Below are 15118 nucleotides of genomic sequence, written 5' to 3'. Positions count from 1 at the left end.
ATGTCTGAACCACATAAAGCAGTAGGTAACTTTTGTAAAAATTTATTTCTTACATTTTTGTTAAAAGAATCACTGACAGTATAATATGAGACAGATTATCTGTGAACAAATCAAGCTTCTCTGGCTCCTCCCTGTGGTTCTACTGCCATTTACAGAAATGTACTGCTCCTGGTCAGAGTCAACCAATCAGACGGAGGAGGAATATCTTAGCAGTGTTAATTACGCTTGTGTACGTGCTGCTCACATCCCTCCCCTGCATGCTCAAGATTGCCAGTGTGCTGCAGGCTTGTTAATGACTGTGCTAATGATATGAGGACCAATTTTGCAGTCAAAGTATGTGCAGGCCATGGTCAATGTAAAGCATATCGTTGATGTTTCGTCCCAACCAGTAAATGTGCCATAGCTGTTTATCTGCCATCATCGGTAGCCCTACTTACTAGCCTGCGCGTTCACAGCAGGCTCCGCTATGCGGGAGGAGTTTTTGCAGGAGGGCTGTGGCACAGCAGAGAGTAAGGAAAAGGGACCTGTAAGGTGTGCTTGTTCAAACTTTCAGGCTAAGTCCACAGTTTTCTCTGAACTCCCTACTGCAGCTTTAAGGTGTTCATTTTTTATAAATCCCCAGGACACTGGTGCAGATAAACTTTGAGAATGTCTAACAAAACTCCTAATGGTTAGGTTTATGACAGCGGGACAAAAAAGCCTCTTTTCAGGTGTCTCTCAAGATCTGATAGTTATTATACAGAGACTTGGCATATAAAGAGAACATTACTAAACACAAAATGTTGTTTATTATTTATTTAGGGAAGACAGCTGTCCAAATCAACCTGGAGGTGTTAGGTTTTCACGAAAGGATAGGTTTGCTGAATTAAGACACATTTTAGACTGCTTTAATAAAAATAACTGTTTCACATAAAAGATAATAACATCTGCTTTTGCAGTTTTATTGGAACAAATCCTTGAGGCTCTCCAGCAACATACTGCCCATTATGGCAGAAACTGGTCAGTTAACCTTTGAACACCTGCCACCTCTTCTACAGACGCTTCTGTGGAAATTATTCTCTATCCGTGCAATGACCAGCTGAGGAATGAGAAAAAGGCCGACCATGACGACCCGCTCAGGCCATTTTAGCCATTTTGTATTTAAAGGCTTATCTTGTGCCAGCTCCGTTAGGCTTCATGGCCTAAATTGAGCAGAAAATTCACAGAGCACCAAAAACAGAGGGCTGCTATCCTAACTCAATTACTCCCTGAAGGCAGTCCAAGTGGCCAGCTTGCACACTCAGCCATTCACGATCTTTAATCTGTTTTATCACAAAGATCCATGCAAAGCCTCCTCTTTGGTGATTAATGTGGTGAAGAAAATCAAGGCCAAGGATTAGCCTAAATTAGAAGAGAGATACAGACCCTTGTTCTGGGGTTTGTTATCTAAAAGAGGTTCATGTCATTTAGAGGAACATTTGAGGAAAAATCAGGGTTAAGGAAACACTTGATTCTGTAAAGCAGCCACATGAAAAACTAAACAGTAGAAGAAAACCAATGTGACAAAAATAAAAGTATGGTTGCAAATATTTTATTCCAATAAATTAACATAAATCACATCTGGAAAAAGAATCTAGTTATTGTGTTAGATTAACCCAAAACCATTTGGTCATAATCTTACTGGATATGGATAAAATCAGTCCCTTAAACATAAAGAAGAAACTTCCTCCTTGGTATGTGAAAAACTGAATTCTGAATTCAAATCAAACAAGTGCAAACAACTCACAGTGTCTCTGACGGTAGGAAAGATCACATCTTTCATATGAGATAGTGCAGAAGTGCAGCTTTTACAAATAGTTCTCTTTCTATGTACAACTAAAGCAGAGATCTGTTTAGACTAAATAATCTTTCTTTTCTGAGCACTTTAGGGATTTATCACAGATTGCATGAAAACGCATATTTATATGTTGATATTTTAAATAACATTTGAAGTCTTAGGAGCTTTAACTTTTATGCAAAACATAAAATCAAAATCAAGTCTTACTTGTTTGATTTTGGCCCATTAATTAAAATAATGCACATTCATGTACTTTACATCTAAAACTGGAATAAATATTGAAAGTGCTCCCTTCTTTGAATGTCAAAGTTTAGCCCCTAAGTGGTGATGATCGTCCCTTTCAGCGTCTCTTCCTTCAGTTAGCAGTGTCCACTTCAGACTCAGAGTTATCCAGAGTGGATACGGCAGAGCTGTACCACTCAGCGCTCTCCTCTTCCTCTTGCACCCCTCCTCTGCCAGCGCCTCCTGCCCCATCTCCTCTGTCTTTTCTCTCGTTCAGCATTTCCACTGCCACCTGGTGAAACGGGTGTTTGCGCTTGGTGTGCCGCCGCAGGGTGTTGCGCTCGGCAAAGCGCGTGTGGCAAAGTTGGCACTGGTAGGGTTTCTCTCCGGTGTGCACCCGCTGATGGCGCTGGAGCTCACCGGCCTCCCTGAAACGTTTGGTGCAGATGGGGCACACGAAGTTCCTCTGGCCTGTGTGAATGTGCTTGTGTCTCTGTTGAAAGAAACCATGAATGTTTCTAACTGGTTTAATGTATTAATGGTGCTATGCAAAGGTATTCATTCCTCTTGAAATTTTCTCCACATTTTGTCACTCTATAAACACAAACTTCATCGTATTTTATTGAAATTGTATTTGATACAGTACAGACCAAATGTTTGGACACACCTTCTCATTCAAAGAGTTTTCTTTATGTTTCCTTTATTTTCATGACTATGAATATTGTAGCTTCACACTGAAAGCATCAAAACTATGAATTAACACATGTGGAATTATATACTGAACAAAAAAGTGTGAAACAACTGAAAATATGTCTTATATTCTAGGTTCTTCAAAGTAGCCACCTTTTGCTTTGATTACTGCTCCACACACTCTTGGCATTCTGTTAATGAGCTTCAAGAGGTAGTCACCTGAAATGGTTTTCACTTCCCAGGTGTGCCCTGTCAGGTTTAATAAGTGGGATTTCAAGCCTTATAAATGGGGTTGGGACCATAAGTTGTGTTGTGCAGGAGGTGGATACAGTACACAGCTGATAGTCCTACTGAATAGATTGTTAGAATTTGTATTATGACAAGAAAAAAGCAGTTCATCCGAGTCACCAGCCTCAGAAATCGCAGGTTAACAGCAGCTCAGATTAGAGAACAGGTCAATGCCACACAGAGTTCTAGCAGCAGACACATCTCTAGAACAACTGTTAAGAGGAGACTGTTTGAATCAGGCCTTCGTGGTAAAATAGCTGCTAGGAAACCACTGCTGAGGACAGGTAACAAGCAGAAGAGACTTGTTTGGGCTAAAGAACACAAGGAATGGACATTAGACCAGTGGAAATCTGTGCTTTGGTCTGATGAGTCCAAGTTTGGTTCCAACCACCGAGTCTTTGTGTGGCGCAGAAGAGGTGAACGGATGGACTCTAGATGCCTGGTTCCCACCGTGAAGCATGGAGGAGGAGGTGTGATGGTGTGGGGGTGCTTTGCTGGTGACACTGTTAGGGATTTATTCAAAATTGAAGGCATACTGAACCAGCATGCTATTCCATCCGGTTTGCGTTTAGTTGGACCATCATTTATTTTTCAACAGGACAATGACCCCAAACACACCTCCAGGCTGTGTAAGGGCTATTTGACCAAGAAGGAGAGTGATGGGGTGCAGCGCCAGATGACCTGGCCTCCACAGTCACCAGACCTGAACCCAATCGAGATGGTTTGGGGTGAGCTGGACCGCAGAGTGAAGGCAAAAGGGCCAATAAGTGCTAAGCATCTCTGGGAACTCCTTCAAGACTGTTGGAAAACCATTTCAGGTGACTACCTCTTGAAGCTCATCAACAGAATGCCAAGAGTGTGCGAAGCAGTAATCAAAGCAAAAGGTGGCTACTTTGAAGAACCTAGAATATAAGACATATTTAGGCCCGAGCAGGAAAACTGCGAGGGCCTATTGTAATCGCGCGAATTCTTATTATTATTCCGGGGACTTTTGGCGGGGCAATATGGGGACTTTGCCATATCCCAAAACTCACCAAATTTTACCCAAAATTGTCCCCCGCGTGAAATTTTTGTTCTTCAATGTCGTCGTCAGTGGGCGTGGCAAAACCACTTAGCCACGCCCCCAAACGTGAGATAGGCCAAACCGTAAGTCATACAGATCTGAAATTTGGCACAATGCTAGAACTCCTCAAACCAAGAAAAAAAGTCTCTTGGGGGTATGCCCTAAAATGCACAGGAAGTCGGCCATTTTGGGTCAAAGGCCGATTTTTGCCCGTTTTTCACTTTTACTCACCTCGAACTTTAACGAACTCCTCCTAGGGATTTTCAGCTATCGGCTTCATATTTGGTCAATATGCAGTTAAGGCATGGGGGATTAAAAGTTATCAAAATTTTGAGTTTTCGGCCATGTTTAGGGGGCGTGGCCGGGGCACGAACTTGCCGTTCGCGCTCAAAGTGAAAAGATGCAATAACTTTCCCAAAGAAACAACAAATCAAACCAAAGTTGGCATGAAGGAGGACCTTTGGGTTCCCGATGATCCTATGAGATCATATTCTGACATCATCAAAGCCACGCCCCCTGAAAACCGGAAGTCACTTTTTTCACTTGGAAAGGTGCCTCTCTGACCCTCTTGACCCAATCAACTTGAAAGTGTGTCAGAACACAGACAACTAGTGGGTCTAACTTCGTTTGAAGCACAGCAACTTTTTAGAAAAGGGCATGGCCGTGGTGGCGCGGCGAAGTCAGACGTCACGCCATGGCCATACGTTTGGCTCTAATTTCCACATAGATCATCTGATCTGCACCAAATTCAATGTGATTGATTCTTGTCAGCCCCTAAACAGCTCTATTAGATTACATATGAATTTGGCTCAACAGCGCCCCCTACGACACTTCAAGTGCTCTAGCTCCCTCATGCCCGATCGGATCCACTTCAAACTTCCTGTACATCATCATGTATCAATGCTGGACATGTTGACACAGTCAATACATTACATCACTCTAGCCCCGCCCACTAATAAACAAATGACTGTAGCTTCCATATGGAAGGTCTGATTCACTCCAAACTGAATATGGTTGATCTTTGTCAGCCCCTAAACAGCTCTATTGGATTACATTTAAAATTGGATCAATAGCGCCCCCTAGGACACTTCAAGGGCTATATCTCCCTCATACATCATCGGATCCACTTAAAATGTAGTATACATGATCATGAGTTAATGATTGACATTTTGACACAGTCAATTGATGATGTCATTTTTGCCCCACCCACAAACAAACAAGCTCGAAATTTTTAATGCTTTTTGCCAGACCGAAACTCTGCATGACCAAAGATCATATGACATGTTGCTCACAGTACTACTTAGTGACGACGTGTTGAAGTGAAGCAGTGTCATCGTCGGTGCCGTGTATGAGGAGATGCCAGGCTCCCGTGGTCGCTCAACAGCCCGAGTTGCGCTGAGGGGTGCGAGGGCCTTCAAAGCTGCTTGCAGGTTTCTAGTTTCAGTTGTTTCACACTTTTTTGTTCAGTATATAATTCCACATGAGTTAATTCATAGTTTTGATGTCTTCAGTGTGAAGCTACAATATTCATAGTCATGTAAATAAAGAAAACTCTTTGAATGAGAAGGTGTGTCCAAACTTTTGGTCTGTACTGTATACCGACAGAAACACCTGCATATACAAAATGGACAGAAAAAGCTTCATCTTTTTAACTTTTTTAGTGTTTACACATAAAGCAAATCGGTTAGAGAAAGAGCCAAGAGGCCCATGGTAATTAATGTGGAGCTGCAGATAGCCACAGTTTAGGTTGGAGCATCTGCTGAAAAGACAACTGTAAGTATTGCACACCACAAATCTGGCCTTAATTAAGGGGTGGCAGGAAGAAATATATTGTTGAAAGAACACTATAGGAAGTATTTTTGCAATTTCTCAAAAGCCACTTAGGAGAGATAGCAAACATGTGGATGAAGGTGCTTTGGTCAAATGAATCAAAACTGCACTTTTTGGCCTTTGTCCAAAATACATTACATTGCACTTCACTGTGGTCAACTGTGAAACATAGAGGTGGCAGCAGCTTCCTGTGGAAATTCTTTTCTTCAGCATATACAGGAAAGCTGTTCAGGGGTGTAGGGGGGGTGGATGGAGCTACAGTGTACATCCAGGGTAATCCTCGAAGGATATACAGTGTGCTCCATTTGTACTTGGAAGTTGGAATTTCTGACCTTCCAAGTAGGAAATTTCAAATGGAATGCCCCTGAAAGTCGGAATTACGAGTCGGATAATTGGAGCAACAAGACTTTCATCAATAGTAGTAAAATGCACTTACTTTCACTGTTTTTAGCAGTTATTTAACATTCATGTAACATTTAGTCAGTTGTTCACTACTAATTTTCAGTGTTTATAAGACAAGATGTTTTAATGCTGTTTATATACACACAATAGAACAAAGTACAACAGTATTTATTGTCATTGTTATTGTTGTAAGACTGCTGTTACAGTTGACAGTAATACAAACAAAAACAAGTAGGAAACTGGAACGCTACAACTCAGAGATGACATAAACTCTGAGTTCCCAGATCCGACTTTTTAATGAAACGCAGCAATAGACTATATATGCAGCCAGAGCCAGAATGGAATGATATAGTCAAAGACCAGATCTGAATAAAATTGAGAATTTGTGGCAAGATTTCACAATTTACATTAACACACCCCATCCAATCAGACTGAGCTTTGGCTATGCTGCAAATAGCTAAATTGCACTTAGGTCTAAGTGTAACTATGTATGGCTGTTTAGTCCTGCATGTCTCTACATTGCCCTGTAATGGACTGGCGACCTGTCCAGTTGGTGCCCTGCTTTCAGCCCAGTGACCACTGGAGACTCTGCAAGGATGAACAGGTAAAGAAAATGAATAAATGGATGGAAGTTTAGGCAAAAAAAAAAAAAAAGATCTAGATGTGCAAATCTGATTGAGACGTTTCCCAGAAGACCCAGCTGTAAATGCATCAAACCATAGTTCCACAAAGTATTGACTCAGGTGGGCAGAATACAAATGCATGCCACACTTTTCTGTTTTTTCCACTTCTCTATTATGCACAACTTTGTGTTGCTCTTTCATGTAAAATCCTAACAAATTGAAGTTTGAGATTAAAATGTGAAAAATTTATTTAGTATGAGTATGTTTGTAAGGCACTCTGTGTCCAATGTAAAGATGTTATGTGTGCTGGGTTCTGAGCAAATACTTGTAATAAAATAAATATCCTTCTGTTCTGGTGTACAAAGCAAAAAGGTTTTCACAAGCCACAATTTGTCACATTTATTCGGAACTGATTGGTCTTAAAAAAATCATGTTTGTTATCAATATTAGCACCCTAACAATTGCTATAAAATAAATGTAGACTTCACTTTTTTACTTTGCTCAAAGTGTCAAGGAACGTTTAATTGTAATTGTTGACTTTTTGTTTCCTCTGGAAATAAATACGACGTGACACTGAGGTCTATTTATCTTAGCCACAAGCAACCAGGCTAGATGAGAACCTAGGCCTTTCTTGCCACCACTCATCACTCCTTAGCTAATTGTTAAAGAACTGCAGCAAAGAGTGGCATCTTGAAGTCACAAAATCTCCATAAAAACAATGAGACACCATCCAGGTAAATACCAGAAAAAAAGGCTGGAACAAGAGCAAAGTTCCTTCTGGTTAGGACATTTAAGACTTGACAACAAATCGACTTCAAAGCTACTGGGAAGTCCTCAAAGGTCCCTCTCACTACAGCATTTGACAGTGTAATAATGTCGCAACTTCAAACTTCTGATTAATCACACAATGGTTGTCGGAAACCACTCAAGAAAAAACGTTCTGCTCAGAATACGTGTAAAGAACAAGCAGCAGGAACTCCCAAACAAAGGCTGCAAGAACCGAATGATTGTGTGGAAAAGCACCTCATGCTCATTATGTATGGTGGAGACCTGTTTCTCTTTCACAGGCTCTAGGAACCTTGTTAGAGAACATAATGTCATGTACCTCTTGAATTACCAGGACCTTTTAGATGCACACCAGGTGGCTTCTGCCAAAAAACCGAAAAAGGGTCATCACCGGGCCTTTAAGAAGAAAAACGATCCAAAACATATGGCCAAATCAACACAGAGATGGTTCACAGGGCATAAAATCAGTCCTCTTCCACGGTCATCTCCCCAAAGCTAAATCCTAAAGACAATTTGTGGGGTGAGCTGAAGAGAAGATCCCTCCCTTTGTATGCTCAAAACTTGTAAAATGGTATGGAAGAAGGCTGTCATGTTAGAAAACAATTAGTTATACATATTATTGGCAGCAGGGGTTCTAATTTTAATAAAGAAAACAATTATTTCTCAAGAAAAAGTTGACCCTAGCATTTTATGGGCCACATTAAGGCTGTTATAAGAGGCAAATTCATTTAATTGAGTGCAGCTATTAAGAAAATGAGGGAGAAACAACGACATTAACTACAAAATACATTAAAAGACTTGGAAGGTACACATATTAATAGTCAATGTGATCATACTCCTGTAGAAATCATGAAGACAAGAAGTAAAACTTTTGGAAATATAGAAAGACGAAGAAGTAAAAAAGTATAAGTTCCTAAAACAATCATTTTATGAAACCGGATCAATGGCAACAAAACTAATTGCAAGAAAAATTAACGAAAAACAAATAATCTAATCAGTATGCTCAATAAATAACCCAAAGACAATAATATTAGAAAATAGTTTAGAAGGAATCCAAAAACGTTATACACAAAACTGAAACAAAATAATATAGAAGATGTAAAAAATGGAGGATATCAGAATTAATGTCAGAATTAATGTTTGCCTAAACCTGCTGATAAAAAAAGAGTTGGAGAAGACATTTAAAAAATAAAAAACAATGAAACACCTGGCACAGACAGTGTGCCAGCTGAGTGGTATAAGGCTTTTGAAAAAGAACTGTCTGGTATTATTGAAGACATCAAATTGGACACTAGTGAAAATGGCAACACCACCATCTCGGTCTGAAGCAATTAAATGAGTTACACTAAAAGAAGAAACGAATAAAATGCTATTTAGCTTGTATAGATCTATATTGATTCTTAAACATGGTTAGTCTAGATGCAGAAAAGCCATTAGACTGTGTCAGTTGGGAGTACCTTTTCTTAATATTGGAGCGATTTGGCTTTTCTGAAAGTTCAATTAATAGTATTAAAGAACTCTATTCAGCACCTACTGGATATAGCTGAAAAATCCACACGACAGGAATGTCCACTATCTCCAACTCTTTTTGCCCTTTATATAGAGCCTCTTGCCCACACAATAAGGGAAAATAACAATATACATGGTATTGCAATTGATTCAAGGGAACATAAAATAAGTTTATATGCTGATGATGTCTTATTAAATCTCTCCAAACCGGAACAACCCATCCAGGCCCTTCTAGAGCTGGTGGACACATTTGGCACCTATTCATGATGCAGGTTAAACACAAATTTTGTGTTTTAACTATTGTCCTTCAACAGAGCTCAAAGACCAAATCTCTATTGACTGGTCGAGGAAAAACTCAGCTACTTAGGTGTCTGGCTGACATACTTTCTGAACAACCTGTATAAAAAACTTCAAAAGTGTGAACAAGAGAATAAAAGAAGCGCCCACAAAATGGGCAACGTGTATATTTGACTTCAGTGTCAGAATTGAGGTCATTAAGATGTCAGTTTTGCAGAAGTTACTATACTTACTTATGTCTCTGCCTGTCAGAATCCCCCATTCTCACTACCTCTAGAAATACAGCTTTATACTAGGAAATCAAGAACTCAAAACCTTGTTTCCTTTAAATGATTTCCATAAGATAACCTTGTTCAGCATGGCCTTTCTTGACTTACAGGTCCACCTGTTCAGCTCCTACATAAAGTTGTATTAAAATTTAAACTGTTCAAACAGAAGCCAAAACACATAACTCTATATTAATATCTTGTTGGTTGCTGAAAAGCTTGACATTTTAATAAGCTGTAGCTGTATAGCCTTGGCTGTATGAACCTAAGCTTCTCTAAACTAACCCTAACATTACAATTCATAGGAGAAGGAATAATGCAAGTTAGAAACAAATGTCAAAACTGTGTAGAGCCTAGAGCAGAAGGGAAAGAATATCCTGAAAAATAATGGATAAAGTCAAATGTTTTCATTAAATTGCAAAACAAATAATCAGAAAGTCTTTATTTTAGAGAATAACACACCACCGCTCACTGTTTTTGTGCCTCCAGTGGGTCAAAAAAATAACAGCCAAACAACAGTCTGCAAATACATTTCTTAATGAGAAAGCAGCTTTGATTTGAGCTGCTGTATTTTCACAAGCATCCGGGTTAAAAAAAACATCACTGCTGCAAATTAAGAGGAAAATAATGTGATCTGGAAGAGATAAAGAGTTCTAATGTTCCACAGTAACATCCACTGGGAGTTTAAATGGGATTTGTGGAAAAGCAGCAAGACACACTGCGACGGATCACAAGTAACATGCAGGGGACATTCAGTGTGTATATCAGGCCTGTGATTCGGTTGGTCCTACTTGAAGGTCGAACGTTTCCTTGTCTTTCCTGAAAAATGCAGAATATCTATAAATTATACATTTTTATTTTTTTTATTTGATATTTTTTGTTCTTCTTAGATATAACCTCGGAGGGGTTGAGGATTTTATGAAAGATTGAATTTTTTTCATATTTAAGATTCATACAGTTTTTTAAAATAGATTTGTTGTTTGTTTTTTTGTTTTTTTTTGTTTTTTTGTTTTCAGAAAAGATTATCCAACTATGTGCAAAAAGTAAACCATTAGAAACATACTATGCCTTGCAAAAATATTCATACCACTTACATTTCTAACATTTTTGCTTCATTATAATAACACACTTAAATGTATATTTTTGAGATTTTAATGTAAATTTGTGCATTATTATGAAGTAAAATGATCTGTGTATCTGCCACCCCAAGGTCCACCTTTCTTTGCAACTTCTGCTGCAAATCGTTTGGGGTATGATTTCATCTGCACATCTAGAAATGTTTGCCCATTCTGCTCTACAGCACAGCTGAAGCTCCCTAAAATTTGATGAGAGCTGTGAATATAAATTTTAAAGTTTTGCTTCTGCTGCCTCTAACTGGTTTACTCTTAGGATTTCCTCCTTCTATTTAGCTCCATCCATTTTACTATAAACTCTGACCAGCTTTACTGCATCCCCACAGCAGGATGTGGGGGTGTTTTCCATTTACATTTCAAAGTGGGGATACTTTGTTCAAGACGATTTCTCTTCACACATAGAGTTTTGCATGTAGGCCAAAACGTTAAATGTTGTTCTCATCTGACCAAAGCATCTTCTTCCCTGTGTTGGCTTTGTCCCCCTGAATGGCTTGTGGTTAACTGCTAACATGACTTTTTATGGCTTTCTTTCAAGAATAGCTTTCATCTTACCACTCTTCCATGAAGGCCATGTTTGTCCCTAACTTTTGAATTTGAATTTCGAAAACCAATTAACTTAATGTTGGCCTAACACATAAAATGCTAACTACATACTTTGGCTGTTAAATTACAAAAATGAGGGAAATATGTTGCTCCAAGATTCTGCTGTTCCTTACAAAGCAAAATAATCACTGTAATAACTTGCATCATCCCTTTAAAATGATGCCTGATGAGTGTCCTGCTGTGTATCTAATGAAACAATAGTTACCTGCAGATGGCTGGAGCGTTTGAACGCTTTACCGCACTGCTGGCAAACGTGAGGCTTCTTCTGCGAGTGAGTGATGGCGTGGCGCTCCAGGTCGGAGAGGTAAAAGAAGATCCGCGGGCACAGCTGGCAGCAGAGCACCCTTCGGGAGCCCAGGTTGGTGGGAGACTCCGCTGGAGAGAGGGGGTCCAGGGCGTCGAGGGAGTCCAGCTTTCCCGAAGGGAGGAGGGGTCCGATGGGAGGTGAAGGAGAAGGAGGGGGAGGAGCTGCGGTGTTGGAGAAGTAAAGGTGGTCGTCCAGAGGAAGGTGCTCTGAGTGGATATCAGAAGAGTCAAACTTGGATTCTGAGGCTGGTGATTGGGCCGCTGCCTCCGAAGCATGTAGAGCTGAGGGGTTGCATGTCGGAGACTGCGACTGTGCAGAGGAGGCTGCAAAAGTTGATGGCTTGATGTTTTCACTGGTGACTTCTTCAGTAGATATGGCTTCGCTTCCTGGATTTGATTGAGAGTAGCAGATCTGAGTTTGGATAAGGTTCGCTGTGCTGAGGTGGCTGTCCTGCAGAGAGACGGTGGGCGTTGGGACAGCGAGGGAGGTGAAGACGGGGCCGGAGGCCACACTATTAACACCTGACAGGATGAGAGGTGAACTGCTGGGGTCCAGTCTGATTACGGGGTTGGAAAAGGTGGGAAGAGGTGATCCAAGTGTGTTGACCTGACCAGAACACAAAGGAAGTGACACTTGAGCTGAGGCTGTGGTAACCTGGGACAGCTGACCAGTTGAGAGGTCAAGAACAGCAATGGAGGTGGAGGTAGGGGTGGAATCAATAGATGTAGAGGGTACAGAGGAGAGGAGGAGTAACATGGGCGTGGAAGCACCCAGTGAGGTCACTGAAAGGGGAAGCGAGAGGCCAACTGGAGGCGAGGAGAGCTGAGGGGAGGAGGAGGTGGAAGACAGAAGGAGGAGAGGAGCACTGGTTGAAGGGTTGGTCAAGATCTGAATGGTTTGGTTGGTTTGGTTCATCACAGATGAAGGGGGCACGGCTTCGTTAGTCTCCTGAGCAGCTTTGATATTCAACTCTGGAGCAGCTGAAGCATCAGAGTTTGTCATCAAATTTATCTGATCACTGAGTTGTGGTGACAGATCGCTGGCAGGAAAATCATCAGAAGGTGCAATTAGTGCATTCTCTAGACTTTGGCTAAAGCTTGAACCTACCAAATCTGATGACCTGTCTTCTTCTTCCTCCTGTGCCAAATGAACCTGATCTGACTGATGGTCCCCTAAAAAGGAAGCATCAATCTGCGGCACTTTGAGTCCCTCTGGACTAAGAGTATATGGGATTCCCTGGTCGTCAATGAGTAAGAGGTTTTCATTGTCACAGTCTCCTGAAGACAGAGATGTAAGGACAGAAGAAGAAAAGTCCTCTGTTCCCTCACTACAGTCTTCCTCCACCATGTCTCTGTCTCCGTCTCCCTCAAACTCATCCACCTCCATAATCAAGGGGCTCTCGCAGCCGGGATTCTCCAGAAAGTGGCCGCAGATCCTCTCTCTTTTCTTGGGCAGACTCAGATCCAACGGCTCCTTCTGCTCCTCCATCTCTGCCTCACTGAAAGTTCTCAAAGATCTGCAGTCAGCTTCTTGCACAATTAGAGGAATATTTTGCCCAGTTTCTCTCTCTGTAGATTCCTCTTTAATCCAGTGATGGCTCAATAATTTAACTGCATCTGTGTTTGAGATTAAATCAGTCTCTGACCCGTCCATGTGTTTGGTCTTAACCTTTCTCTCTGTCTCAGGGGCATCATCAATGAACTCTTCTTTATTCCCCACAGATGAAATAAGGGCTTGCCCACTGATGTTCTCTGTGATAGGGCCTTCAGCAGAAACCAAAGCAGGTTCCCTAAACTGCGACCCAGCACGGTCCTTTGCCGGGATGATAGCACAGTTTGTGATTGGCCTCTTACACTGCGGAGGGACAACAATTCTGATCCTAATTGGTTGCTTCCCCAGGACCGGCACCCCATGCTTCACTGTAATTGGCTCCCTGATCCCAGCAATCTTACTGGTTTCCTGAGAGACCGGCTCAGAGGTCCCGCCCACCTCTGCCTGTTCCCTGTTGACTGATTGAGCATCTCGCCTGATGATGGTCACCGCAGCTCTAATGGAGCAGGACTTGAGGTTACCTGGTTTGGTCCCGGACGGGATTTTTTTATTCTTTGGGTCCAAAACGACCTCTGTCACGGGCCCCGGTGCCTCTGCACGCTGGCTGCCATTTTGGACTTCCAGGCTGCCACTTGTTAGGACTGAGGCCAACTGAGATTCCATTTTGGGGCATAACTATTTCTGTTTATTAAAAAAAAATAAAGGAAAAAATCGAGATTAGAAAGTTAAATTATCAACATTAAATTAAAACCCAAATAACTGTGGTAAATAACGGAGTTATAAATATATTACAATCATAATATTAGTATCATTATTGTTTTTATTAAAGGGGTCAAGCCAATTTTCATCACCAGCTTTTACATTTCACAATATTCAGATTGTGCTAGCTTATTTCTCAAAAAGAATAAGGAGCGACGCATATGACACAACATTATACATTACATATATATTTCTCTTTTTTATTTTTGCACTATTTTTAATTAAACTTAAGCATATTTCCAACAGAGAGCTTAAACGGAACTCGAGACGCAACGGAGCCAAAGAGAGGATTTACATTTTCGAGCAACGTTCGATCACCTGAATGCAACACGAATAAAACGTTTAATGTGGATTTCGCGTCAGAATATTATTCGAATTCATCTCGGATTGCAGTATGTAGCTGGTCTATAGTATTACTGGGAATAAAACCGGGGAGAGCTGTCCGCGGAGGACGCCATTACGCACAGTCCTAGGTCCGAAATGCCAATATTTTTATTCTAAGGGTGCGTGTGCGCCTTGACAGCTGTCGGACCTGGGACAGCAGCATCACAACTCAGTCGAAGCGGAAAAACGTGTCAGTTCGCAGCTGGAACGGATCTTGTCCTCCTCGGTACCACAGCTTCCTCGGACCCACAGCCAGCCATTTTATGAAGCCGAGGGTCCGAGCCGCCGAAAGCGCAGTTCCGGGGGCAAACTTTCCTGGCGCGCTGTCCACCTAATTCCTGGTTCTGCTGGTCCAGGAGCCGCAGGCGCCTGGATGGACCGGACACGCTTTACATACATTTAAAACCACTGCATTAAAAAACTATACTCCACCCATACTCTCGATGCATTGGGACTGGCTTACCCGAGCTGTGGATATTTCCGGAGGACCAAATATGACTGTGCAGTGTAAAAAGGGTGATGCTGCGAATGCTGAGGGAGGGAGGGGTCAAAGGGAGTTGCTATGGTGTCGCAGCCTACCGGGTCCGAG

At 41.5% G+C, this 15118-nt stretch overlaps 1 protein-coding gene across 3 annotated transcripts; it reads right to left on the bottom strand.

Moving 5' to 3' along the window:
- Positions 1–1554: 1554 nt before the first annotated feature.
- On the bottom strand, positions 1555–15062 carry LOC124865856 (mucin-17). 3 transcript variants are annotated; one of them, XM_047361342.1, is made up of 3 exons: positions 14993–15062; positions 11734–14067; positions 1555–2531 (listed from the first exon to the last, which is right to left on the bottom strand). In XM_047361342.1, the coding sequence occupies exons 2-3, from the start codon at positions 14047–14049 to the stop codon at positions 2172–2174; spliced, it is 2676 nt and encodes an 891-aa protein (XP_047217298.1). In that variant the 5' UTR covers positions 14050–14067; positions 14993–15062; the 3' UTR covers positions 1555–2171. The 3 variants fall into 3 exon arrangements, with proteins under 3 accessions (XP_047217298.1, XP_047217297.1, XP_047217299.1); XM_047361341.1 differs by lacking the exon at positions 14993–15062 and adding an exon at positions 14678–14978; XM_047361343.1 differs by lacking the exons at positions 1555–2531; positions 14993–15062 and adding exons at positions 10220–10611; positions 14678–14978.
- Positions 15063–15118: the final 56 nt, after the last annotated feature.

This window comes from Girardinichthys multiradiatus, chromosome 3 (assembly GCF_021462225.1).
Source record: "Girardinichthys multiradiatus isolate DD_20200921_A chromosome 3, DD_fGirMul_XY1, whole genome shotgun sequence".
Taxonomy (NCBI): domain Eukaryota; kingdom Metazoa; phylum Chordata; class Actinopteri; order Cyprinodontiformes; family Goodeidae; genus Girardinichthys; species Girardinichthys multiradiatus.
This window is presented reverse-complemented; position numbering and strand designations above follow the sequence as displayed.

Coding starts and splice junctions, on each gene's coding strand:
- LOC124865856 (XM_047361342.1), bottom strand. CDS start 14,049: ATGGAATCTCAGTTGGCCTCAGTCCTAACAAGTGGCAGCCTGGAAGTC. Junction 2,532..11,733: donor AACGCTCCAGCCATCTGCAG/GTAACTATTGTT, acceptor TTCTTTCAACAG/AGACACAAGCACATTCACAC.